This window comes from Aphelocoma coerulescens, chromosome 7 (assembly GCF_041296385.1).
Source record: "Aphelocoma coerulescens isolate FSJ_1873_10779 chromosome 7, UR_Acoe_1.0, whole genome shotgun sequence".
Taxonomy (NCBI): Eukaryota; Metazoa; Chordata; class Aves; order Passeriformes; family Corvidae; genus Aphelocoma; species Aphelocoma coerulescens.
The window spans coordinates 38,827,238-38,853,248 of record NC_091021.1 but is presented as its reverse complement, the minus strand read 5'-3'; the positions used below and the strand labels follow the sequence as shown (position 1 = coordinate 38,853,248).

The 26,011-nt window shown below is 52.1% G+C and overlaps 1 protein-coding gene across 7 annotated transcripts in view; it reads right to left on the bottom strand.

The window, feature by feature from the left end:
• The window catches only part of FMNL2 (formin like 2), a 110,977-nt gene that overhangs the window by 13,786 nt on the left and 71,180 nt on the right, over positions 1–26,011 (bottom strand). For 6 of the 7 annotated variants that reach the window (XR_011152065.1, XM_069021348.1, XM_069021345.1 and 3 more), the window contains exons 4-15: positions 24,020–24,096; positions 22,255–22,338; positions 20,164–20,316; positions 13,554–13,662; positions 12,484–12,560; positions 9,936–10,029; positions 6,314–6,388; positions 4,520–4,630; positions 3,386–3,535; positions 2,503–2,604; positions 1,804–2,113; positions 1,189–1,389 (exon numbers count right to left, since the gene is read on the bottom strand). Coding sequence is in view for 6 of the 7 variants with exons in the window: in XM_069021348.1 (XP_068877449.1) it covers positions 1,189–1,389; positions 1,804–2,113; positions 2,503–2,604; positions 3,386–3,535; positions 4,520–4,630; positions 6,314–6,388; positions 9,936–10,029; positions 12,484–12,560; positions 13,554–13,662; positions 20,164–20,316; positions 22,255–22,338; positions 24,020–24,096 (1,543 nt within the window). In the remaining variant the exon portion in view is untranslated. Of the gene's footprint in view, positions 1–1,188; positions 1,390–1,803; positions 2,114–2,502; positions 2,605–3,385; positions 3,536–4,519; positions 4,631–6,313; positions 6,389–9,935; positions 10,030–12,483; positions 12,561–13,553; positions 13,663–15,768; positions 15,824–20,163; positions 20,317–22,254; positions 22,339–24,019; positions 24,097–26,011 lie in introns of those variants that run through there. The other variant, XM_069021349.1, reaches the window with a different exon arrangement.

Genomic DNA, 26,011 nt, shown 5'->3' with positions numbered 1-26,011 from the left:
CTCGTGGGAAAGATAATGGAGCCCAGAATCCCTTCGGATTTCCCTTCTCCTCCTCCCTTCCCGAGCTCTGAGTGCCCAAATGCCAAGGGTTGGCTCTGAGCTCCCCCTGCCCATCCCCTGGCGCCCCTGGGCACCCCCCAGGACACAGGGAAGGCCGGGATAAGGAATACTTAGCAGCAAGGAACCTACAGAAGAGCTTGATGGGCCCATCTTAGCAGGAAGCAGAAGGAACAGAGAAAGAAGTGTTAGGAAAGGTCAGAAAAGCAGCATTTGTTATTTCCCGACTCCCCTCGGCCCCACAGCGTTCCTGCCCTGGGAATGCCCCTTCCCATGGAGCCCTCAGATCCAGAAAAGGCACTTCCAGTCCCATTCCCTCGAATTCCCACCAAAGAATGGGATCTGCAGCCCAGCAGCCCCCAGGCAGCTCCATGGCCCCATCCCGAGGGATCAGCCCTCCCTGGTGCTTTTGGGCCTTGATTTTCCAACAAAACACTCTGGGACCCTCTGGATGCTTTTTGTCTTCCAAAGAATCTTTAAAGGCTGGGATACTGCATTAGATTTTTTGTCTTTAGCAAAGCTCTTCATGGGAGTCTCTTGCTTTGGACTCCTGACGAGCTCTGGAGATTTCTGGTGGAATCAGTCAGCCCTCACTCACTCCCTGAGACACCTGGCAGGTGGCAGTGACTAAAACACAGACAAGGATGGGCAACAAATTGTTCTTCCTGCCAAAAAATTCCAAAATTTTGCCTTTTCTTCCCAAATTTCCACAAAAACATTCCCAAATTTCGCACAGGTATTTCTTCTCAGAAGAAATCAAACCCATGTTCTGTCAAAGTCAAAAATGACCCTGTTCATAAAATACTTTTGGTACGAGTTTGTTTCCACTGGAGAATCCAACTCTTCCAGACCAAACCCAAACCGCTGGGTTGATAAATCCCAGAATCCCAGACCGGTTTGGGTTGGGAAGGACATTGAGGATTATCCAGTTCCACCATCCCAGGCTGCTCCAAGCTGGCCTTGGGCACTTCCAGGGATGGACGGGGCAGCCACAGCTTCTCTGGGCACCCTCGGAGAACCCCAAATACTCTTTTTTTTCCATGAGCTCCTCATCCCAAGCCCAGGGAGGCCCAGTGGGATTTGTTTTGGGGCAGCACTGGGGTGCCCTGCCCTCCCCTGAGGGAGCTTTACCTGCGAGGCCAGAGTTGAAGACCACGGTGGGCGAGGCCGTGCCGGGCAGGGGGGGAGCCGAGGGCGGGGGCGGAGGGGGCAGCGGAGCCGCCGGAGCCGCATCCGGTGCCGCGTCCGGAGCCGGGCCCGGGAGAGGAGGAGGAGGAGGGGGAGGAGGAGGAGGTGGTGGTGGAGGTGGCACTGCCACGGGGCCGTTGGGCACTGTGGGATGGAGGGAAAATGGAGTTAGCATGGAGTGAAGGGTCACAAAGAAAGAGCCACAATATCCCCGATGTCCCCTCCCCAGAGCCACAGCATCCCCCGGGGTCCCCTCCCCACCCCGAGCCACCAAAGGCCTTCAGCACCTGGAAGTGCCCTCAGGAAAGGAGGGACCAATTTTTCCATCCACGGAAAAACAGGAGATGGAGGGGGCAGCCGGGGGGGGGGTCGGGCTCTGCTCCCAGGGAACAGGGACAGGAGGAGAGGGAACGGCCTCAGGCTGGGCCAGGGGAGGGGCAGGGTGGACAGCAGCAGGAATTTCCCCGTGGAAAGGGTGCTCAGGCCTTGGAACTGCCCAGGGAGGTTTGGAGTGCCCATCCAGGTGCCCCCACAGCTGGGATCTGCCCCCTTCCTCACCTGCCTCGGGTGACCCTGGCAGGGTGGGCAGGGGGGGTGGAGGTGGGGGCAGTGGCACTGAGGGGCCAGCTCCGGGTGTGGCACAGGTCCCTGGCACTGCCTCCGCTCCCGCCGGCACCATCCCGGAGCCCAGGGCCACGGGGAGGATGGAAATATCCCCATCCCCTTTCTTCTGGATCTTGATGGTTCCCTGCTTCTCCAGCTCATGGATCTTCTTCTCCAGCGTGGATTGGCGCTGGATGGCTTCCTCCTTCTCCTTCACCATCTTCCTCAGGGTGTGAACCTGCGTGTTTGCATCCTTGTAGATCTCCTGGAATGATGCACACACAGGGAACGTGCATTCAGAATTCCGAGGCCAGAAGCAGAACAGCCTGATCCACACAGGGGCTTGCACTGCATGTGCCCAGGGCAGCCCCTCCAGAGGAATTCCAGATTCTCCCACCCTTTGGGACCTGCACAGGTCCAAAACTCCCACCTGGAATGCTCCAGATGTGGACAATGAGATGTGTCCATCTCACTCAGTGATTCCTGGCACATCCAAAGGGATTTACGTCCATCCTTGGAGTGCACACACAAATAATTCCACTGGAAATCTGCCCCAGGCTCTAAATTGGGAAGCCAAGAGAATTCCCCTGCCCCAGATCCGTGATCTCCACTCCTGCACCCTGCACCCAGCCAGGGCTTCCCCATCCCACTCACGCGGATCACATCCAGTTCTTTGTTCCTTTGCATGAGTTGCTTTTCCAGTTCCACAATCTTGGCCATGGCTTCGTTCTCCGTATCCTGGAGCTTTTCAGATAACTGTCCAGCACAAGAGAAATGGATTAAAGAACTGGAAAACTGGGTGTTTATCCATCAAAACAAGAGGTCACTTCTTGGAGCAGCAGCACTTGATAAATTATTGATATTCCAGGAAACCCTGAAGCCTTTCCTTGGAAAGAGAACAGATTCCTGCTTGAGATGGGAGACATCAAGTTGGAATGGGCTTGGAGCACCCTGGGAGAGTGGAAGGTATCCCTGTCCAGGGCAGGGGGTGGCACTGGATGAATTTAAGTGTCCCTTCCAACCCAAATCATTCCATGATTCCTACAACACCTCAGAGGGGCAAACACTGCACAGCAAGAACAGATTTATTCCAAGTGATGGAAACACAGGGATGGTGAGAGAAGGAAAAGCCTTTTCTCATTTTTAAAATATGGAGAACTCCCTTTTGTACTTATTTTCCAAAAGCCAGGCCACGTCTCCTGGCCTAAAAGAAAACACTAAGGTTTGGGATGGCAAACCCTGAATATCTACACAAGAGGATTTTCCAGCCCCTTCCCTCCTGAGCCCCTGTTTAAGGCACAGCCAGGATGGCTTTTCCCTCTATTTTGGGCCTGCTCTGCTGAGGAGTTGGAATTTTCTGTGGAAATCAGCTCTCACAGCTCCCACACCTGTGCAGAGGCTCCCTGTGCCAGGCAGGAGCACAACCAGCGCCTGATTAACCCCCAGGAGAGAGGCCCAGCAATCCCAAGGCTCTTTCCAAGGGAACGTCCCCCCAAACCTGGCCTGGCAAATCCAGAATCCTGGGGGCACCACTCACGTGGGAAAGGTTTTCTTCCAGTTCTTCCACCCTCTCCAGGGCTGCGTTCTTGGTCTCCGCGTCCTCCAGCAGAGCCCCCACGTCGAACACGTTGTCCAGGTAGGCCTGGATCTGCACCTGCAGCTTGTCACTCTCCGTGTGCTTCAGCTTCTGCACAGCCCAGGGGACACAGGGGACACAGGGGACACAGGTGACAGCGGGCACTGGGACAGGGCAGGGGGCAGGGGGAGCTCAGGGCACTTCCACCACCCAGGGAAACCCTCTGGACACCAAAGAGCCCCAGGTCAGTTAAGCAGGGTCTTCTCCTCTGTCACTCCAGGGGATACTGCAGCTTCCCTGCCCACGGAAGGGCTGGAATGAGAGCTTTAAGGTCCTTTCCAGCCCAAACCATTCCATGATTTCCTCTATGTTTGCTGGGAAAGGCTCTGCCTGGTCCCCATGGACTCCCCAGAGCCACCTCCAGGCCCCAAACACACCCATGGCCAGTGCAGCCATGTCCAAACAAATCCCACAGACCCCAAATCCCTCTCCTGATGGATACTGAGCAGGAATCAGCAGGGACAAGTCATTCCCATGCCAACAGGAGCAGCGTTTCCATGGATGTGCTCCCAAGAACAGGGACAAAAATGCTGCCTGGAGAGGTTGTGGCTGCTCCAATCCTTGGAAGTGCCCAAGGCCAGGCTGGATGGGGCTTGGAGCAGCCTGGGATAGTGGGAGGTGTCCCTGCCCATGGCACGGGGGACTGAGAAGTTCCTTAGGGTCCCTTCCAACCCCAACCATTCTGGGATTCTATGGAAAACAGAAAAGGGGAAACAAAAAAGCAGCTTCTGACAGACAGACACCAGAGAAGTGCTGGCTGTCAGAGAATCCCAAAGGAGAGTTTTCCAGCCTGGAGAAGGAGGGAGCCCCGTGGCTGGAGCCGGGGACGGGGACGTGGCAGGGTGAGGATGGCTGTGGTTCATCCTCCCTTTGTTATCAGGCTCCAGATTTAGCTCCAGGCTGTAATTCCAGCTGGCTGCAGCCATTCCCCTCTGGCCACCGCCCCTCCAGCTGTGGCACAGCCCAGAAGCTGTGGGGTGAGGGGCCCGGGGAGGCAGGAGGGGGGACTGGGAATGGGAGCAGCTCCAGACTCACATCCAGGTACTCGTCCAGGCCCAGCTTGGTGAACTCGTACTGGAGGTGCACTCGGAAGTTCATGTCCTCCACGGAGTGCACCACGATGTTGATGAACTGCATGCAGGCCACCTGCAAGGACACCCACAGTGAGCCCAGGGATCCCCAGGGACAGCTGGAATGGGATCTCTGGGACCAGCACTGGAACGGGATCCCCAGGAGCGGGATGGGAATGGGCTCTCCAACTCCAGACACAGCCACATCTCCTTGTGGTTACTCCAAGGGAAAGCCAGGAGCTGCTCTCCTGAACTGCTCTATTCCAAAGCCAGTGCTGGATTTGGGCTCAGGGAACATTTGTCTGCTGGGATAATGGGGAATGAGATTCCAGGAATTAAGTCACGTCTGCAGGGTCACCTTCCTGGAGCGGGAACGCTCCTGGGCCGGAGCAGGCGCCAGCACCAGGCCCTAAAATACCAATCCTGGCTTTAAACAGCCTGGAAAAGGGAGATTAATCTGGGCCTGGTCTTAAACAGCTGGGAAAGGCAGATTAACCTGGGCCTGTAAAAGGAGATCAGTCTGGGCCTGGGTTTAAACAGCTGGGAAAGGGAGATTAACCTGGGCCTGTAAAAGTGAGATTAATCTGTGCCTGGAAGCCCCAGTTTAGGAAAGGGGGCTTGCACAAAAGGAGCTCTGATGGCTGTCCAAAGCACATTTCCCAAGCTGAACAAGGACCAGATCCCAGGGATTGGCATCCACACACAGCCCAAGCCAGCCAGGGGAAAGCAAAGGCTCTCCAGGGTGTGAGATGTGGGGAAATCTCCTGTGGAGTGGCAGGAATTGGGGTAGAAACCCCAAAATTTGCCCTTCCCTTGCCATGTCCTGCTGTGCCCAGGTACCCCCAGCCCTCTGAGGATCCCATCTGTCACCCCTGGAGCTGCTCCAGGAAGGAGTTTCCCTCATCCTTGCTGGATTTTTCACGGATATAAGCCCAGCCTGTGAGCAACACTGCAACAACAGCTTCCCATCATCCACTGGAATCCTTCCCAGATTTCCAGGAGGAACCTGAGAATTGAAGCAACCTGATTTTACCCACAGGAAAAGCCTCCAGGAGACTCCACATCTCTGGGTCTTTTGGTGGGAAGAACAAACTGGAGGCACTCCCTGGATCACCAGTTTGGTACTGGAATTTGGCCAGTTCCCTGGGATCTGTTCCAGGGCCCAGAGGAAAAATGGATGGGATACATCTGTGACTCCAGGCTGAGGTGCCTTGAGTGAAAATGCAAGGATCACTGGAATTTCCTCTTTTTCTTTTTAAATCCAAGGAATTTGCCAGCCTGTCTCCCTCACAGCACCTCCTTTTTAACCTGCTGGCCCTCCAGGCTGTGATCCTGTCCTGGAGACATTCCTGGAGCATTCAAACCCTGCAGGAATCGCCTCACTGGTGCTCCAACACCTGATTTTTGGCAGAAAATGGTCTTTTACACAAAGCCCAGCACTAAATTGTCATCAAGTGCAACAGAGGCCTCAGAATTCCAGTGCTGGGGTGGGAAACGCTGCTCAGAACGGACCCACATCGGATCCAAGCACTGAGCAGGAGTGCAAGGGAGATTTCTCCTGATGAAAAGCAGGATTTCAGTTTCTCACACCCCAGCACAGCCTCAAACCCCCAGCTCTGGGAGATTTTTGCCACCAGCCCCGTAACCAGCACTCCTCCAACCCCCTCCCTGCTGCTACAGCTGTGCCTGTGAGAACAGGGCCAGGCCCAGGGAAGGAAAATGATGGAAAAACCGGGAGTTCCTGGAAAATAACACTCGCCATGAAGTCGATGTTGTTGTCTTCATTCCGGAAGTGCTCCATGAGCTTCTCGAAGCGCTGCTTCTCCCCACACACCTGAAAACAAGCACCACACCTGGGGTCAACCCCAAAAAGAATTTCAAATACACCCATCTGCTTGCTCAGGCCCTCTCCAGCCAGGTTTTCCTCTCATTAAAATATCCTTCAGCCCAAAATAATTCCATGTGGACGCCTGCAGTGTGAGCCTGAGCAGCCAGGTACAATTATTGCACATTTGTAATTAGAAAACCTCTCTTTTTATCTCTTTTCTCCTCAAAAATTGACTCATATCCGTGAGTGGAAGGAGCAGGGTTGCACCAGGCTGGGCCACAGCTCAGAGCTGCCTTTTCTCTGTAATTAGGGAGAAACCCAAATGACAGGGAGGGAAAGAAGAGAAAATGATCCCTGGCTAAAGGAGGAGTGAAAATAAATCAGCACAACAATCAGCTGGTGGGAATTCCAGAGCTGTGGAAAGGGGTTTTGGCAGGAAACAAAAGATCCAAGATAAAGCAGCTCCCTGGATATTGTTTCAACTTTAATATTCCCAGTAGCTTCTCTGGGAGGTTGGAATTCTGTCAGTCTTGCTCTCCTCAGCACACAGACCTGGAGTGATCCACAAAACACCCACAGAACAGCAGATGTGTTGGGAAGGACATTCCCATCCCTGGAATGTTCCAGGCCAGGTTGGAGCAATCTGGGATAGTGGGAAGTGTCCCTGGCCACGGCAGCAGGAATGGGATGAGCTTTAAACTTCCTACTTCCCCAAAACCCTTAAAACACACATGGAAATCTGGGATAGAGCAAAGCAGAGCTGGGACAGATCCATCCCTGGGTGGAGGAGGATTTGGAGTCTCCTGGTGAAGGACACAAGGCTCTGCTTGGCAGGGATGGGATCCCTGGGACATGGGAAGGGTTTGGAGATGCCCTTCAGGCTGTAAATCCTCACAACTAATCCCAGGCTTTTCTTCAGGAATAATCCTTGGGAAGCCTCTCTGCAGCACCAGGAATGCCTCACTGGGAGATCAAACACCACACACACTGCTCAGGGTCAGGGCAGCTCCAAGGAAAATGGAGGGCCAGGGATCTGGGATCCCTTGCAGGGATCAAAGGCAGCAGCAGCCCAATGGTCTCAGCTGAGGCTGATCCGAGTCCTGCCCAAAGCAATCCCATGGAATCCTCTCCAAAGGCTCCCCAGGTGCTCTGTGTTATATCCCACACCATCCCTTCCTGCCCTAGGAAAGGTGCTTGGAGCAACCTGGGCTGGTAAATGTGGGAAAGGAGGGAAATTTCAGGGAACATTCCAGGGAGGAGGCTGCACAGAGAGGTTTTGGACCCCTCCATCCTTGGAAGTGTCCAGGTTGGAAGGGGCTTGGAGCAGCCTGTGATAGTGGGAGTGTCCCTGTCCATGGCAGGGGTGGGATGGGCTTTAAGGCCCCTTCCCACCCAAACCATTCCAGGATTCCATGGTCTCTCTTGCACCCACTTCAGAAAACATGGAGCAGATTTAAACAAAATCACGGATTGTGGAACCAAACGGAAGAACAGAGCTCTGATCCCTCTGCAGCAAAGCCAGGATTCCTGGGAAATCTGGTATAAACCATTCCCATGGCTGGGAACAGCTGCCATAAACACCCAGCAGCCATTTAGGGCGGAGTCATGAAATCAGGAGCAACCCAATCAGAGCAGGGCCAATCCCAGGATCAGCAATCCTGGGATCCAGCACCTGAGGAAGGGGAAAAGCAACATCCACCTGTGGCTGCTCAGGGATATTCCCACTGCCCTCAGATGAGGCAGGGCTGGAACTCAGGAGCTCCAGGAGACAGCAAAGGGACTTCCATGGAATGCTGTAATTTATCCTGGAAGATTCAGGAGAGGGAAACTGGAGATGAAGCCTCCAGCCTGAAGGTTGGCCCGGATCCTGCTGGGAATGCTGGGATCCAGTCCCACCACAGCAAACCAGATGCAGCCGTTTCCACTGGGATACATTTCCAAGGGCTGTCACTGGGAAGCACGGCTGGGATGAGGGGAGGCAGAGCTTTCCTCTAGGAGCATTACTGTGGGGAAGAACCAGGATTAAAGAGCTGGAAAAACCCTGTCTCTTGCTTAGGCTGGGAACAAAACCTTTGGAAGTTGCACTGAGCCCACATCATTCCAGAAAACAAAAGTGTTTTTATGGAAAACCACCCACGGAGGGGCCTTCTCCGGGTGCTAACGAAGGAAATCCACCCCGGATCTATTCCAAACTGCACCACAACCCCATGGGGAAGCAGGAGGATCTGTTAGGAGGGGTTTAGGGAGGACTGGATCCATACCCACCTGGCAATGGACATGCAATTCCCAGCCAGACCTCCCAGGAACAAAGCTCAACCCTCGCGTTGGTCCCGCTCTCCTGGCTGGCTGCATGCTCCAGGATCATTCCCAGAACGGTTTGGATTGGGAGGGCCTTTAAAAATCCTCTAATTCCACACATTCCTCTATCCCAGGTTGCTCCGAGCAACCCTGGAAGTGATGGGGCTTGGAGCAATCTGGGATAGTGGAAGGTGTCCCTGCCCATGGCAGGGGTGGAATAAAAGGGATTTAAGGTCCCTTCCCACCCAAACCAGGCCAGGATTCTGATTCCATGGAATCAGTGGGAGTGATGTTAAAACAGAGGGAATCCTGGTGGGCTGGATCCTGCTCCTCTCCCACCCCTGGTTCCAACACCAGCTCTTCCCTTCCCAGGGAAGTTCAGACCCTGGAACAACCACCAGATAACGACCTTCCCAAAAGTTGTCTGGATTAGCTGAATTCCAGTTTATTTTTCTGGCATTTCTCCTTGCCTTGGAGCAAAACACATTGGATTCTTCAAAGTTATGGATCACCTTCAGAAAAGTTCCTCAGTCCTAGGTTTATTTCCAAAGCTCCTCAGTCCTGGGTTTATTTCCAAATTCCAAGTGATTTCCTACCCAGAGATGCCACGAGCACACCCTCCCCTCCCAAATCCAATTATTCTGGAATATTTTTGTATAAAACACCACAACAGCTTTACTGGATGAGAGCCAATGTTGGGAAGTGTTCCCTGCACAGAGCCAGGATTATTTCTGCCTCTCTGTCCCATTCAGATCCCAGTTTGGATCCCACAGTGCTCTCAGAGTGTTGGAATTTCAATGGAGCACCAGCTCCCAGCACCTGGGACCTCTGGAGCATCCCAAAGCTGTCCCACAGCTCCCTCTTCCCTCCCATCCTCCCTTGGAATTCTGCTCATCCTGCAACACCAAGATCAGGCAACTCGGATAAATCTGCAGAGCTGCCTCTCACAAATCCATGGAAACCAGGACAAAGGGCTGGGAATGCTGCTCAGGGAGCTCACTGGCAAGGGGGGAAGGCTGTGATATCCCAATCCAGCCTGCAGTGGGAAGTGCTGGGAACAAGAGGTGCTGGAATGGTTGGAATTACAGCTCTTTAACACAAACAGGAGAACGATGGAATGGACACCAAAGTGCTCCAAGGAAAACCTACAGCTTCTGGAAAACCCTTCCTGGAGGGAATTTAGCTGGATGAGGAGGCTCCAATCAATCATAAGAGAAGTAGGGACACCCAAATCTGATAAAGCAGCTCCACAAACCTCCTTGAAGTTATCAAAGGCAGACAAAATGATTTCGTGGCCCCCTCGGACGAGGCAAACGGCCGCCAGGAGTTCCAGGACCAGGGCCTTTGTCCTGTGGGGAAAACAAAGGGAGACACTCAGGGACAGCACCTGATCCAGCTGCTCCCCACCTGAGGGACAAGGTGGGAGCTGCAGCCTCACCCCGTGTGTTTTTAACCCCTTGGAATGAATATCCCTGCAAGGTGTGCAGTGCTGATCCGGGGAATTTCGCCTCTCCCAGGATCGTGCAGTTTTCCCCCCGTCTTAAAGCTTCTCAAACCATGCAGGGATTGAAATCCCGAGTTGGAAACTCAAGCAAAAAGGCACTGGCAGAGCTCTGGCAAAGGCAGGGCAGTGTTTGAGAGCTGCTGCTCCCAGGGAATTCCCTGCACGCACCTGGAGGAGCAGCTTGGCACCCCCCACCACGTTCCTTGGAGCCCAGTTTTTAATGGAAGTGCTTCTAATTCCAATCTGCAGTTTTCCTGACCCAAATCTGAATTATTCTCCGTGATAATCTGTATTTATACCCCCCCCCCCCCCCCCCCCACAATTCACTGCAGGAACACAGGATGCTGGAGCACGTCCTTCTCCTTAAAAATCAGGAATCGGAGCTGATTTTCAGCAGTGAAAACAGAGAGAAAACGAGATCACTGAGGGAAAAACATGCAGCAAACTCAGTGTAACCCTCATGGAAATAATCCACAGTGTTTTCTTCCAGGATTCCTGGAAAACAAAAGACTTTCTGGGCAGCTGAGCTCTGAGCAGAGGCAAACCATGCACACACAGAAAAAAATTAGTCCCATGCTCAAGCAGCGACTCAAACCAGATGTTACAGAACAAGAAATACCTTGTGGCTCTCAAAGGGTCAAGGTTATCTTTGGAAACCAGAAAAAATGGTCCCTTCCCTAGGAAATTTTAAATGGAATGTTCAATTCTGCCTCCTCGAGGGTTTGTTTAGGTTTTTCTTTTTCTCTCCTGCCACAAAAACTTCCAAGGTGTTTCGGGATCAAAGAGCTCTCATGGGGATTTGCTGCAATGTCCCCTCTGAGTGGGATGTGTGTGGGGAGGGCATGGAGATCCCTGGGATTGGAGTCTCCAGCGCTGCCCACACCTCTGGGATGAGCACAGGGAAAGGGCAGCTCCAGCTGTGCCTGTGGGACGTGTTTGGGAATAACCCGAGGAGATGGAGTCCCTGCAGTCCTCCTCCACCCCCTGCCCAGTCCCTCTGCAGTGGGAATGGGATCAGCCCCCCCAGTCCCCAGGATGGGCTCAGCTCTGCAGAATTCCCTGGAGCTGCTGCTTCCCCATGGCACATCCCAGCCAACCCTGAGCACCCAAACCTCGGGGATCCCAACAGCTCCCGTGGGGCTAAAGCAAACACAGTTTGGGGTTTGAGCAGAGCTAACATTCAACTCAGTCCTCAGATTATTTTAGCCACATTTTAAAGCAGGTTTGTTATTGAAATAAGCCACGTCTTCCAACAGTGAAAATTTGGGTTCTCCCCTGATTTGCAGGCACTGGAAAATGATAAAAAAGATTAAAAATGATTTAATAAAAAATGATAAAAACAACAAACTTCCCATTTCTCCTTAGCTTGCTGACTTGGGGCTGAATAAAAGAAAGGAAGGAAGAATCTGCTTCCCTCAGGACAAGATTCCTGCTCCTGTGCCCAGCCCCAGCCCAGGCTGTGCAGACACACACCCGGTGCTGGTTACCACCTCATCCCCCTGTTTCCCCTTTCCTTGGAAACATCTCTGTGTCGGGTTTGGGTTTGTTAGACCTGCCAAGGCTCAGAACTCCAGGCTCTGCTGGAGGTGGGATCACAGGGATGTGTGGGAGAGGAAGGGACATGGAATCACCAGCAGTTCCACTGAGCAATTACAGCATCATGCCGTGGCTGCAACCTCACCCAGCACAGGAGTGAAACCCTCTCCCAGAGAAATTCCAAGCTCAGGATCTTGGAGAACATTTCATAATGAAGATTTTCCCTCTCTTCAGGAAAATCCCACATCAAGCTGCTCATTGCCAGTGGGGTTTCCTTGCACTGCAACAGAGCTGGAGGGCTCCAGCAGCCAAATTCCAGCTGAATCCCAGAATGATTTGGGTGGGAAGGAGCTTAAAGATGATCCAGTGCCACCCCTGCCATGGGCAGGGACACCTCCCACTGTCCCAGGCTGCTCCAAGCCCCATCCAACCTGGCCTTGGGCACTGCCAGGGATCCAGGGGCAGCCACAGCTGCTCTGGGCACCTGTGCCAGGGCCTCACCTCCCTCCCAGCCAGGAATTCCTGCCCAATATCCCATCTAAACCCACCCTCCTTCAGTCTGAAGCCGTTATGGAAGCTGGAGAATCAGCAGCTTCTGAAAGCACCGGAATTAGACACCCACTGCTCGTTTATCCACACCGTTCCACACATTCCATCTGATCCAGAGCAAAGGCTGATTTTGCCACAAATGCCCCTCTGGAAGCCCTTTCCAAGCCCTCTTTACTCACCTGCTTGTTCAGCCCTACAAGGCAGAGGAGCCTACCTGGGGTTCTTGTTGTTCAGGCTTAGTGCAATCTCATTGACGGCGTGAGGGTGGGACATGACCATGTTGAATCCGTACTGGGAAGAGAAGGGAGAATCCCGCTCAGTCTGACCCCAACGAATGCTCCCCAAATCCAGCCAAGCCCAGCCCCCTGACCAGATCCTGTGGCAGCTTCTCCTGATGCTTTAAGCTGAACAAAACCTCGTGGAATTTACCACTGGAATATTCCATTCTCCGCCGTACCTAACAACTTCCAACTGGGTATTCCATGGTTTTACAATTCCCGCCCATTGGCATTGTTGGAAGTGCTGGGCTTGGCCATTTCAGCAACAAAAACAGCCCAAGAGCTGCTCTACACCATTCCCAACCCTCTGCTCATTCCTTTCTCCTCCAATCCCTGTTTAATTGTCCTTCATTTCTTGTCTAAATGGGAATTTGCAGTCCAGCTGCCACACCTGACTCTCCTGCAGGCCCTGCACGAGCACTGCTGCCTTTGCTCCCCACAAACCAAACGGAATTCCTCTGGAATCTGCTCCCCTGGTTACTGGATTGCTCCTTGCATCCTTCCCAGAGCTCCCACAAACCCCTCCCAACTCCCAGTCAAGGTGTTCACCACAGATTTCCTTGGGTTTAGCCGAAAATCCCAAATTCCTGACGCTCCCAGGGCATGCTGCATGATCCCAGCATCCCACTGGAGAAAGAAAAAACTCAGGAAAATAAGATAAGCTTGGTCCAGCGGACTGGTTTCCAGTTATCCCAAGTGCTTTGCCATAAGCACATCCAAGGGAAAACTTGGATTTTCCATCATCTCCTACTTTGGAGTGTTAGCACTAAACTCCTGACTAATTATAACCTAATCAGCTGTATGTCTAATGAACAGGAGCTGGCCCAACATTCCCAGGCCCTTACTGCCCTTCCCTAAATCCCTAAATCACAGGATCGTTTCCCATTCTTTCCCGTTTTATGAGAATTTCAGTATTTCCATCAATTTTATCTTTAAAACCCCCCCTTTTACCTTCCCTCCCCCCTTCCCACCACCCCAACAATTCCCTGCTCCCCAAGGGAATTACCTGGTAGTTCATTATGGCCCGTAAGCACATGATGCACACGTGGACATCATCCTTCTTACTCACTAGTCGGGAATTTTTCAGGGTTCTTCGGCTTGGCAAGGTGTTGTACCTGCAAAAAAAAACAAACAAACCCCATTTCTCATCAATCCCAGGATGATTTGTAGGGAGTGGAAAGAAAGGAAGAGGAATATCCCTCCGCTGGGTGAGAATGCAGGAGTTTTCCAGAGGACAGGCAGAAAATATTTGTGGGAATAAAGGAGGAAAAGGTGCTGGGATGGCAAGGATAAAAATCCAGAGTTTGGCTCCAGCAGGAGCTGCAGCTGAGCCCTTCCTGCCAGCACAGGTGGCAGGGAATATTCCCAAGAAAACAGGGACAGGGAATGTCACACTGGTTTGTTGTGACTTCCTGGCTCATCCCTGGATATTCCCTTGGTTTAATCCACAATAAAACAAGGACAGGGAATACCACACCGGTTTGTGTGACTCCCTGGCTCATCCCTGCAAATTCCCTCTTCAAATCCATGATAAAAGCAGGAACAGGGAACACTACACCAGTTGTTGTGACTCCCTGGCTCATCCCTGGATATTCCTTCTGTTTAAATCCATGATAAAAGCAGGAACAGGGAACACCACACTGGTTTGTGTGACTCCCTGGCTCATCCCTGCAAATTCCCTCTTCAAATGCACAAACCAAGAGGAACAAGGTCCCACACCAGGGCTGGGTGCTCCCTGTGCCCCCCCTGCCCACGGAGAGCCCACAATTCCCAGCTTTCCACAACCCCTCCCCTGGGCCTTCCCTTCTCAGCCGTGCCGAGATGAAAGAATCCCCAAATTCAAAGCAGGATTCAGTCAAAGGAGGGGTTTTTATCCATCCATAAATATGAATTAATCCATCAGCTCAGGGCACTGCAGGATTTCGGGAAGCGTGACCCAGTTTGGGATCAGCACAGAGGGGTTGGAGCATCAGAGCAGAATTTTGGGAGCAGCACAGGAGGAGGCTGCTCTGGCCCCAAGCTCTGCACCTGCGTATTTGGGATGCTCCTGGTGGGAATGGGGGTGCCAGGACGGTCCCACATCCCTCCTGCTTCCACTTGGATCAGCTCTGTGCCCACAGCGAGCCCAAGGCTCGTTCCTGTCCCAAATGTCCCTTCCCCAGTCACAGCAGGAGCAGAGCGACCTCAAACTGGGAATCTGAACTAGGAAGAGATGGTTCCTATACTGCTTTAGCTCAGATTTAAATTCTGATGGGCTGCAGAATTCTTTTCCCTACATTTTAAACCCCATTAATGAGATCTTTATGGTGCCACTGTTGGAAGAAAAACAATCCCCTCACTCAGTGCCCAGTGAGCCACATCCCTAAACTTCAGAAGTGAAGCATCCACCAGTTCTGTTGGCTCTAAGAAAGGGGGGAAAGTCTCCTTAAACAAGAAAAATGACCATAAATCCAGATTTGGGGATTTCCAGGTGCCTGGAGAAACAGAACTGGGGAGCAAGGGTACTCCAACATGTCCAATACTGGGTCTGATCTGCCTGGAAGTTCAGCTTGGATCCAGCCACTTGGACGGAGCCTTGCCAAGCCGAGATGATCCCTCCTAAACCTCTCCCTACCTGGGTGACTTTCCAGGCACCTGGAGCCAGGCTGGGAGAGCTGGGAATGTTCACCTGGAGAGGAGAAGGCTCCAGGCAGAGCTCAGAGCCCCTTGCAGGGCCTGAAGGGGCTCCAGGAGAGCTGGAGAGGGACTGGGGGCAAGGCCTGGAGGGACAGGACCCAGGGAATGGCAGGGATGGATGGGATGTTGGGCCCACAGGGGGTCACTGGTGCCACCTCCCTGCCCAGCAGGGCCATCCCAGAGCACAGGGCTGTGTCCAGGTGGGTCTGGAATATCCCAGGGAGGGAGACTCCACTCTGGGATCTGTTCAGGGCTCGAGCACTGCACAGGGACAAAGTTCTGCCTCCTGTCCAGGTGGAATTTCCTGGGATCAGTTCCTGCCCCTTCCTCTTGTCCCACTGCTTGGCACCACCCAAGAGCTTCCCCTTGTGCCAGGGGACAATCCAGGTGAGACCTGGACATGGAACATGCCCTGGAGAGCTCCTGTGCTGAGCCAGCCCCTCCAGGCAGAGGGAATTCTGCCCTGGATTCCCACCCCATCCCCTCAGCAGACACAATTCCTTCCCACAGCCACCAGAGCCAAGAATTAACCAGGATTTTTGTACAGGAACTCCTGAACAACAGCTCAGCTGCTGGAATTCAGGCTCAGGATGCTTTTCCTTGTGTCTGCAGCCATTCCAAGGCTCTCTGATGTTTTTGTTCCCTCCCCCAAGGCGGGGCAGGCCGGTGGCAGCTCCCACACCTCCCGTTGTGAGCCAGGGAACGGGTGGATGAGCTCCTCCTGCTTCTCCCTCATTCCTGGTTCCCAAAAACTTGGCCCAGCAGCTGGAGGACTCGTTGGGTTTGATTTCCTGTCTGCTGCAGGTCCCAGATGATGTCAGCCCAGGATATTTATCCTGCTAATTCAAGGCAGATGGTTCCTCTTTCATTTCCCCGGCCCCTCCTTGCAAGGGGAACTGCAAAACCTTTCCCCTGCAGAAGAGCAGGAACTGAGCAGCTGAGCCTGGGCAAGCTCCTGCAGAGAGGATGAGTTCCTCCTGCCAGTCCCAAAGGAGGTGGCAGCTGTGGGGAGGGAGCTCATCCAGACTTTTGGGATGAGGGGAAGAGCAGGACTTCAACTGCTCAACAACCAGGAAAGCCAGGGCCAGCCCTGGGGGGGAATACACAGTTTGAGGTTCTTTTTCTCACCCAGATCTGACAGAAAAACGTTTCTGTTCAAGAATAATTCCATAATTTTTTATATTTTAGGGCCATGGAGATGCTCTGGAGCTCCTTAGCTCTGGAGCCAGGTTGGGAGAGCTGGGAATGTTCACCTGGAGAAGGGAAGGACACAGGGAGAGCTCCGAGCCCCTTGCAGGGCCTAAAGGGGCTCCAGGAGAGCTGGAGAGGGACTGGGGACAAGGCATGGAGGGACAGGACACAGGGAATGGCTTCCCAGTGCCAGAGGGCAGGGATGGATGGGATATTGGGAATTGGGAATTCCTGGATATGAGGGTGGGGAGGGGCTGGGCTGGAATTGCCAGAGCAGCTGTGGCTGCCCCTGGATCCCTGGCAGTGCCCAAGGCCAGGCTGGACATTGGGGCTGGGAGCAGCCTGGGCCAGTGGGAGGAAGGTTGGAATTAGATCCCAAACCCTTCTGGAATTCCATGAAGTGCCCAGTCCCGTGGTGCAGACTTTGAATGCCCCAATTTAATACAAATTCCAGTTGATTTCTCCCATCATTTTTACCTTTTGATTTTCTAAAAAACATCCTGTTCTCCTCTGGCTCCCAGGAGAGCAGCCCAGGGTGGGTCTCACAGAGCTGAGAAGCTGAAATTCATCAGGGCTGGCTGGGTTTGGGGTTCCATCCCTGCAATTTTTCTGGTGGTGGGTTGGGAACTGTGGGGTTTGTCTCAACTGACAGCCAAAAATTCCTTCAGAAAGGAAGGTTTGGGCTCATCCCAGCAGTTTGGGGTTTCTGTGATCTGCTGGAGCTGCTCACAGAGATGCTCTGTTGAATTAGGAAGCATCTGACAAAAATGATGCCTTCCCCGGGCCCCTGAGCAGTGCGAGTGTCACTGGCACAGCCCAACCTCGGGGGCTGCAGCTCCCAAAACCGTGGCACATTTAAGCCCAGTTACTGAATGCATTCAAAGCCCATTCCCAGATTTGCCTGGATCGTTCTCTCCTCATGGACTCGGCAGATTCTGAAGGAGGAATCGAAGTTTCTCATTTCAATCCACATGGAAACGCCAGTCTTTTCCTCAGAAGAAAGGGAATTTCTAATGGGCTGGAATGCTGCAAAGCCTGCATTAATATTTATCTGACAGCAGAGGCTGGCTCTCAGTAAAGCTCCTTCTCCCAAAAAAGCAGCAACGAAATCCCCAAAGGTTCTTCCCCCTTTTTCATCCTCCTGCCCTCATTTTGGTGCTGGTTTCCCAAATCCCTGTGCCTCCTCTTCAGGAAAAAAAGCCCCTCTCAGTTGCCAAGGAAACGCAGGGAGGGGGGGAATTGGCAGGTTCAGCACTGCTAAAAAGAGCTGTGGGGAGGCAGCTGGACTTGGAATTGGAGAGGGATGGTCCTGGAGGATGGACAGAGCTCTGCCCAGCCCAGGCCAGCTCCTGAATTTTCCATTACCCTGGGGAGGTTTTCTCAGCCTTCTCCTTTTTCCTCCAGGAGGGAAGAGCAGATCTTTCAGCTTGGATGGGGCTTGGGAGAGTGGGAGGTGTCCCTGCCCATGGAATGGGGTGAGTTTAAACCTTTCCAACCCAAACCAGTCTGGGATGCTGGGATTCCTTTCTCCTGTTTGCACAGTTTCCACCATTCCAGGAGTTTCCACACAGCCTGGGTGTCCCCACATCCCAAAAATCTCATTTATCACCCGGAGATGGGGCAGAACCTCCTGGTTTTTCCCAAAAAAAACCACCCTGCACCCCCTCCTCAACTGAGCACCTGCCTTGATCTGAGGAGGAGATTCTCTCTCAGTTCACCAATATTTACTAATTATAAAAATTACAATTTAAAAATTATAATTATAAAAAAAACCCTCCTTTCTTAAAAATCTCTCACCTACCTTTAGCTTTCCCTTTTTTTAACACACATAATCCCCAGCTACTGAAAAAAGACACTTTTAAAAACACACCTTTAAAAAAAATGCACCTTTTTAAAAAGGCGTATTTTTAAAAATAGACTTTTTAAAGAAATACACATTTTAAAAAACACCCATTTAAAAGAAATATTAAAAATACAGATTTTATAACACAGATTTAAGACAAAAACCCCAAATCCAGATAAGCTGCCCCAGTTGTGAGATGGCTCTGGAGGAAGGGGAAACTTTTGGCTGGAAAACTCTGTCAGGTCCCATTTCTGTGGCAGTTTTGGGGATGAGCAAAGTCTCTATTTCTAACAGAAAGAGGAAACAAGATGGACAAGGACAACAAGCTCTAAGCTTAGGTACAAAACACAACTATTGCACCATGAGAAGGAGAACTCGGCTCTTGCTCCCAGGCCAACCAGGCTTCCCTCTGTCCACGAAAATCCCGCTCTACGGAAGCCAACTACGCTCGGGATTATAATGTGATAACCACACGTGCTGGAGCCCGCAGCCCTTCTCCTGGGGCTGGGGCTGTCCCAGTCCGTGTGGCCACCAGATTATCCATGGCATGGGAGCAGTGCTGGCCCCGGGGCTCCATGCCCTGCAGGGGACACCTTGCACTCGGACTTACGGGATTTTCCGGGCGGGAGCCTCATCGGCAGAGCGCAAAGGGAAGCTGCTCCAGAGGCAGGTGGCTGCCAAGCAGCTCTGGCAGCGTTTGAGCTCAAGGTGGTCGGGCAGAGAAACCAATCTGATGGTGTGTGACAGGAGATGAGAGCGCCGGGAAGGACGGGAGAACGGGGAAAGAGCGTTTGAGCGGGAACAGGGAATGGAGGAGACGTTGAAACGGAGAGTCAGACACGAAAGGAATAAAGGGAGATGTGAGAAGGGGAAAAGGGTGGAAGGAAATGAAGAGAAACAATGTCAGAGACACGTAAGGTATTCCTGGCTTAGGCATTCCTAATCCCAAATGCTCCTCCCGAGGCAACGGCGGAAGCGGCACCTCCTGCCAGCTCGGGCTCTGCCACTTCTGGCAGAGCAACTCAGGAGCAAAGAACACCAAAACCACTAAAAAAACCCTAAATCAAGTGGCCAAGTGATCCTGCTGCACTCCACAGCTGGATTTCTTTCCCAGAGCTCTCCTCCTCTCCAGTGCCTGAGGGCTGGGAATTAAATCTTCCAGGTACAAGGTTTGGAGCCACTCAACAACAACCCAGGGCCAAGGGCCCTGCCTGGCAAAGCAAAACCACCTCTGCTGGAAGGGAGAGCTGCAAGTGAGGTGGCTCCACTTTTGGACACTTCTGTGCTCACAGGATTATGGAGCAAAACTCCATAAAAGCAAAAAAAAATCCCAAAGGATCCAGCACTCAGAGCTGCAACCCCAGTACCGGGATGTGAGGGTGGTGGTTGGGGCAGGACATCCAAGGAACAGAAGAGGTGACTGTCAGTCAGTCCTGGGAAGTGATCCTGCCTTTTCCACAAATTAAACTTAAAAAAAAAAAAAAGGAACATTAGGAAAGAGAGACTTGGTAGTAAAGCGTGGAATGGTGGGAGTGACAGCAGGTCTGGGGGAGGGAAGTGGCCTTTCCAAAGAATCCAACATCCCCTTCATGGCAGCACGGAAGGAATGTGCTGCTGGAAGAGACAGGACACAGGATGGGAGCCCCGGACTGGCTGGGTCCATGGAAATGCTGAGCTGCATTTTGGAGACGAGGAATGGCTTCCTCTGCACAAGGAATCGCATCCTCAGCTCATCCTGCCCTCGGAAGTGATTCCTGCCCCTTACCCAGCTGCTGCCCTGAGAGGCTCCTTCCACCTCAAACCACCAATTCCTTAAGTGCCACTCCTCTCCTGGGAAAAGAGGGAAGATGAGGGATATCCTAATGGGAAAAGCTGTCCCACACTGCAGATCCCGAGGATGCCGTACCGGAGGGTCGAGTGTCTGCCGGAGCGGGAGATGCTGTTCCCAACGGGAGAGGGCAAATTGCTGCCCCTGTGCAGGTCCTCGATGGATCGGCTCCAGGGCTTGGACTTGTCCATGGAGCTCTCCACGCTGTTCTCCAGGCTTTCAAAGTCAAATCTGCAAGGAAACAGGAATTCCAAGGCCGGGTTAGGCGGGAGAGACGCGTGCGGAGTTCTCCTTCCCGCCGCAGGTTTTGGTGGCATCACAGAATCATTGGACAGAGCCAAATGGGCCAAAAGCAAAGGAAAAGCTCTCCAAGGTCTCCAAGATCATCCCAGTGCTCCCTCAGTACTGGGAAAGTCCCTTCCCACCCAAACCAGTCTGGAATTCTGTGATTTCAACAGGTGGAATAATGATGGAAAAGGAGAGTTAAGGACAACGTGGTGCTGGAGGGACATGGAAAAGTCCAGGGAAAGAGGATGAGCTTCACATGGGGGAAGGAAATCCCAGAACCACAGGTTCACTGAGATGGGAAAAGCCCTCCAAGACCATGGAGTCCAACCATTCCCAGCCCTGCCAAGGCCACCACTGCCCCTTGTCCCCAAGTGCCACATCCGCAGGGCTTTGAATCCCTCAGGGATTCAACAGCTTCTTCAACATAAAATAAATCCAACACTGGCTGATGAATAGCCCTGCCTGGAAGGAAAGAGCGGGAATTCTGGGAGCTCTCCCCAGTGAATCCCCATAAACCAGCTGTGCAAGCACCGCTTCGGTTTCCTCCCTCCCAATTCGGCCCCACAAACCTCCCAGCACATTCAAATATCACCACAATCATCCCAGATCCCCTGATTTCTGACTCCTTGCCCGTTGTTCTGCTATTCCAAGCAGGAATTGCTTCTTCCCCTTCCAGCTCCCGAGGTTATTACTCATGTTCCCCATGTGAGAGGGGAAAAACCCAGCGAGTTCCTTGCGTACATTTGTATAAATTTAGGCACAAAGGCTCTGTACAAACATTTCTTTTTGCTGTGCACCGTTTTTTCCAGTGGGTAACATTTTAAACCATAGGATTTTCCCTCATAAATTTTCCTGCAACCCCACCACAAATCTCTTTTCTGGGCAGTGCCAGATGTAAATCTGATGGCAGCCTTGCTAAAAATAAATTATCAGCTCTCCCCAGCTGGAGTTTCTACTCCAAAATTATCTTTAACCTTTGTCATTTTTATATAAAAAAATCTGCTACGATATCCTGAGTGAATGTGGATTCATTCCCCATCCCTGGAATTGTCCACAGCCAGGTTGGATGGGGTTTGGAGCAACCTGGGATAGTGGAAGGTTCCCTGTCCATGGCAGGGATGGGCTTTAGGGTCCCTCCCAACCCAAAGCAGTCTGGGATGATTCCATGACAATAAAACAAAGCCTCAGCTGAAGATCTCCACTGAAAGCTGATTTTCCCCACTGGTTTTTCAGAGCCCGTGTTATGATTTATGACCCAAACATCTAAACCTGATCTCAACTTCCCAGATGTCAGAAAAAAATCCATTTCCAGTCTTCCCAACTTCCAAAATGCCCCTGGAATTGCTCCTGAGTTGTGCTGCAGCACATCTGCTGCCCAGGACCCCAGGCCTGCCTGCCAGGAGCCTCGGGAGCAGTGCCTGGGGGGTGGGAATCCCTCTGAACACAGCAGGAACACACCAATTCCAAACCTATTCTCAAGGAATCCTGCATCTTTCCACACATTTGTGGGATGGGTTTCCCACCCTTAAGATGCTCAGAGACCAAAGATAAAAAATGTGAAGAGAGATGAATAATCTCAAGGTTTAAATTCCGGCTTTTTTTTTTTTGCCTGCTGTGATGAAATAATTCCAGACTCACTTCAAGATTTCCTCTGCCCTCAGGCCCACAGAATCATGGAATTATTGAGGCTGGAAAAGACCAGAACCACCAAACCACGTGCCCAAATTCCACATCTACTCCTTTTTGAACAATTCCAGGGATTGTGACTCCACCACTGCCCCCCTGGGCAGCCTCTTCAATGCTTCACCCCCTCTTAATGAAGGAATATTCCCTAATATCCATGTATTTACTGGCAGGGAATCCTGGGAATGTCTCACTTACGTGACTGCATACTGGGCAAAGGACAGGTATTCCACCAGGACATCCAGGCCTTTGTTCTCTTCATTCAGGAACTCCCTGACCCACCTGTGAGAGAAACACCAGACAGCAGAGCCTTAGAACTCCCTGGAATTCCCAGAAAAAACCGAGACAGAGCCACTGCAGCCCTTTGGGTCTCACTCAGGGGGAAAAAAGGCTTGTTCAAAATGATTTAGAGGACTTTAAAGATTCCTTTAGATGCCTTTCCAAATGTACTGAAATGAGGTTTTTTTGCAGCACTGTGAAGGTCAGTTCCTAACACGGGGCCTGGCTCAGGTTTTCTCTCATCCTGATCTCCAGCAGGCTGTAAAAGCAGGAGAAGAATCTCTGATGGATATCCTGGATGTGCATTTAACAGTCATTTTACCTCCTTTTTTTAAAAGGTGTTCACCTGCTACAGTGAATTCTGGCCCCTGGGTTTTGCAAAATAATTCTGAAAAATCGATTATCTTCCAAGGCTTTGAAAATGCCAAGAAAAATTTGAAAATCCATCCATTGAGGGGCAAAGCCAGGGGGAAAAGGAGCCTCAGCACAGCCTCAGCTCTCCTCTGAACCCCAGCTGGGACAGCAAATCCCCTGGGAGTGGCTGGGTGCCCCTGGAATGAGGGAATGCAGGGAGGGAAGTGGAGCTCCAGGCTCGTGGAGTGGGAATTCATCACCTCTGAGTTATTCTGATCTTCAAGATGGAAATTTTTGATTATTTCCCTGCTAAAACAACCAGCCTGGCCTTTTATAAAATGTGTTTTGAAAGAAATCCTTCAGCCAGGGGCACCAAAGAAATGAACCCTGGTCCTGTCCCCTCTCTCATTGCCCTGGTGCAGCACCGAGGATCCTCCTGCTCATCCTGAATCCAACAGCATCCATGGATGCCTCAAGCCTCTGGTGGGGAATCCTTCGTGCTGGGAAAGGAGGGAACCTGGCAGGGCTGTGGGAGGAGATTTTGGGATGGTGCAGCTCGAGGGAGGGATCCCATCACCACACTGGGAACTGCAATTCCTCCCACAGCTTAAAACACCCCCATTCCCTCAAAATCACAGCAGAATCCCGAAAAATCGATGGAATTGAGCTGGAGACAGTGTGTGATCATGGAGAAAAACACTGGAAAAGCTCCCTGGCTGATGTCCCAGTGCTGGACCAGCTTCTGATCCCACAGGGAGGTGAAATTGGTGGGAATGTGGATGGGAAAGGGATGTCTGATAAAAAACTAAAGCTCTGGCAATTCTACTGCAGCAATTTGGGATGGATTTCCTGCTTGGTGGATAAATCCTGGTGATGTTATTCCCAGCCAGGCTCCACGAGCTGCCCCACGTTAAAGCTATGAAGCAGCAGGGGGGTGAGATATGAATTTATAGCTGCAGCATTATTTTTATTCTGGACACAGCCACACTCCCTGTGCTCTGACTGAGCAGGAGCTGACTCCAACCTTCCCTCAGCCTTCAGAAAAACGTGGATGAATCCATGAGGAAAGGATTAAAGCTGAATTATCCTCCTGAGATGCCCAGCTCCCCTTAACTAAGCCCATCAGGCTTTAATTAGCAATCGAGTGGCATCACTTCTTGACATGCACAGAGGTGTTCTCCCAGAGACAGGCACCACTAGAACTACAAAATAAATTAATAAATAATTTTAAAAAATCATTGAATAACAAAAGAAATTAATAAATTAATAAATTTTTAAAAAATAATTGAAAAAAAAAACCAACTGAACCAGAGGCATCAGAAATTCTTACCCGATGTGGTTTGTCCTCAAGGAAATTTCCAGTTCTCGGAGCACCTGAGTCGACTCCTGGACTCGTCTCCTGAATTTCTGCAACGGAATGAGCAGCAAAAATAACAATTAGGCTCTATTAAAAAATATCAACATCTCACCCAGCACAGAGGGAATAAAGAAAACACGGAGGTAACTGAGAACTCCTCTAAATCCCCCAGGAACGCTGCAACAACAGCCCAGCAGTCAACAAAAAACACATGTGGAGAAATCCCTCCTGCTCCCAGGAATGTCCTGGAGCTTCCAGGACGATTAAGGAAGTTAAAAGCCTGGAGACAAAGAAACATTTCTGTATCAACCAAGCTTTGGTTTAGCATCAAACTTTCTTTTGAGGATTGCAGAGCTCCCCTTCTTCAGGCAACGAGGTGACAGAGAGCCAACGGAGGCACCTCAATCCCATCTGGAGGAGGACTGGAGGATCCTCTTCTCCCTGCCCACAGAGAAGTGCTAAAACAGCTGGAGAAATCCCTCTGGAGCAGTTGTTTTGGCATATTCTCATTCCTGAACAAGGTAGGTGAGAGCTGAATGGCTGAAGAAGGGTAAGGGCAGGCTCAGGTGGGATATTGGGAAGGAATTCCTGCATGTCAGGGTGGCATGGGCTGGAGGCCAGGTGGAGCCATGCAGCAAAACCAGTGAGACCAGCTCAATCCCAGCAAGAATGCCGGTGGGATGAGCTCTGCCATCCCTGTGGAAATCTTCCTGTGTCAGCCAGGGCTGAGGAAAGGCTGCGGGTGATCCGGAATGACCCAACAACAGAGAGGAACTCAGTGCAGTTATTTTTAGGCCCTTTGGGTTTGTCATTTGTCACGGGACCCTTGGATAAGAAAGGCTCCAATGTGAGCCCACGGAGCGAAGCCAAACACGGAGCAATCTCCAAAACCCTCCGGAGAAAAAACACAAAGACCCCGTTCACCGGGCTGGAAAAAATCCATACAGGGAAACGTCAAGGTTTCCTAGGAAATGGTTTCCTACTCCTGGTTGGAGGCCCCGGTAAGAGCAGCTCTGTCCCAAGGCATCACTCTGCCCAAGGACACGAGGCAGGAGCACAGGGAGCGAGGGGCACCCTCCTCATGCCACGGAATAGCCACAACAGGATCCGTGTTTTCCACAGGGAACCGACCTGGGAGCACCGTAGGGCACCACAAAGCAGGGATTGCTGGGGATGAGGCAGGGCCAGCCCGTGGCAGCACCTGCTGGGCTCTGCTGCCTTTTTGGGGGGTTCCAGGGGCTCCTGGAGCTGGTCACCATGGATGGGAACTGTCACCATGGATGGAGCTGATCCCTGTGGATGGAACTGATCCCTATGGATGGAGCTGGTCACCATGGATGGAGCTGATCCCTATGGATGGAGCTGGTCACCATGGATGGAGCTGGTCACCATGGATGGAGCTGGTCACCATGGATGGAGCTGATCCCTATGGATGGAGCTGATCCCTGTGGATGGAGCTGGTCACCATGGATGGAGCTGGTCACCATGGATGGGAACTGTCACCATGGATGGAGCTGGTCACCATGGATGGAGCTGGTCACCATGGATGGAGCTGATCCCTATGGATGGAGCTGATCCCTGTGGATGGAGCTGGTCACCATGGATGGAGCTGATCCCTGTGGATGGAGCTGATCCCTATGGATGGAGCTGGTCACCATGGATGGAGCTGGTCCCTGTGGATGGAGCTGATCCCTATGGATGGAGCTGGTCACCATGGATGGAGCTGATCCCTATGGATGGAGCTGGTCACCATGGATGGAGCTGGTCACCATGGATGGAGCTGGTCACCATGGATGGAGCTGATCCCTATGGATGGAGCTGATCCCTGTGGATGGAGCTGGTCACCATGGATGGAGCTGGTCACCATGGATGGAGCTGATCCCTGTGGATGGAGCTGGTCACCATGGATGGAGCTGATCCCTGTGGATGGAGCTGGTCCCTGTGGATGGAGCTGATCCCTATGGA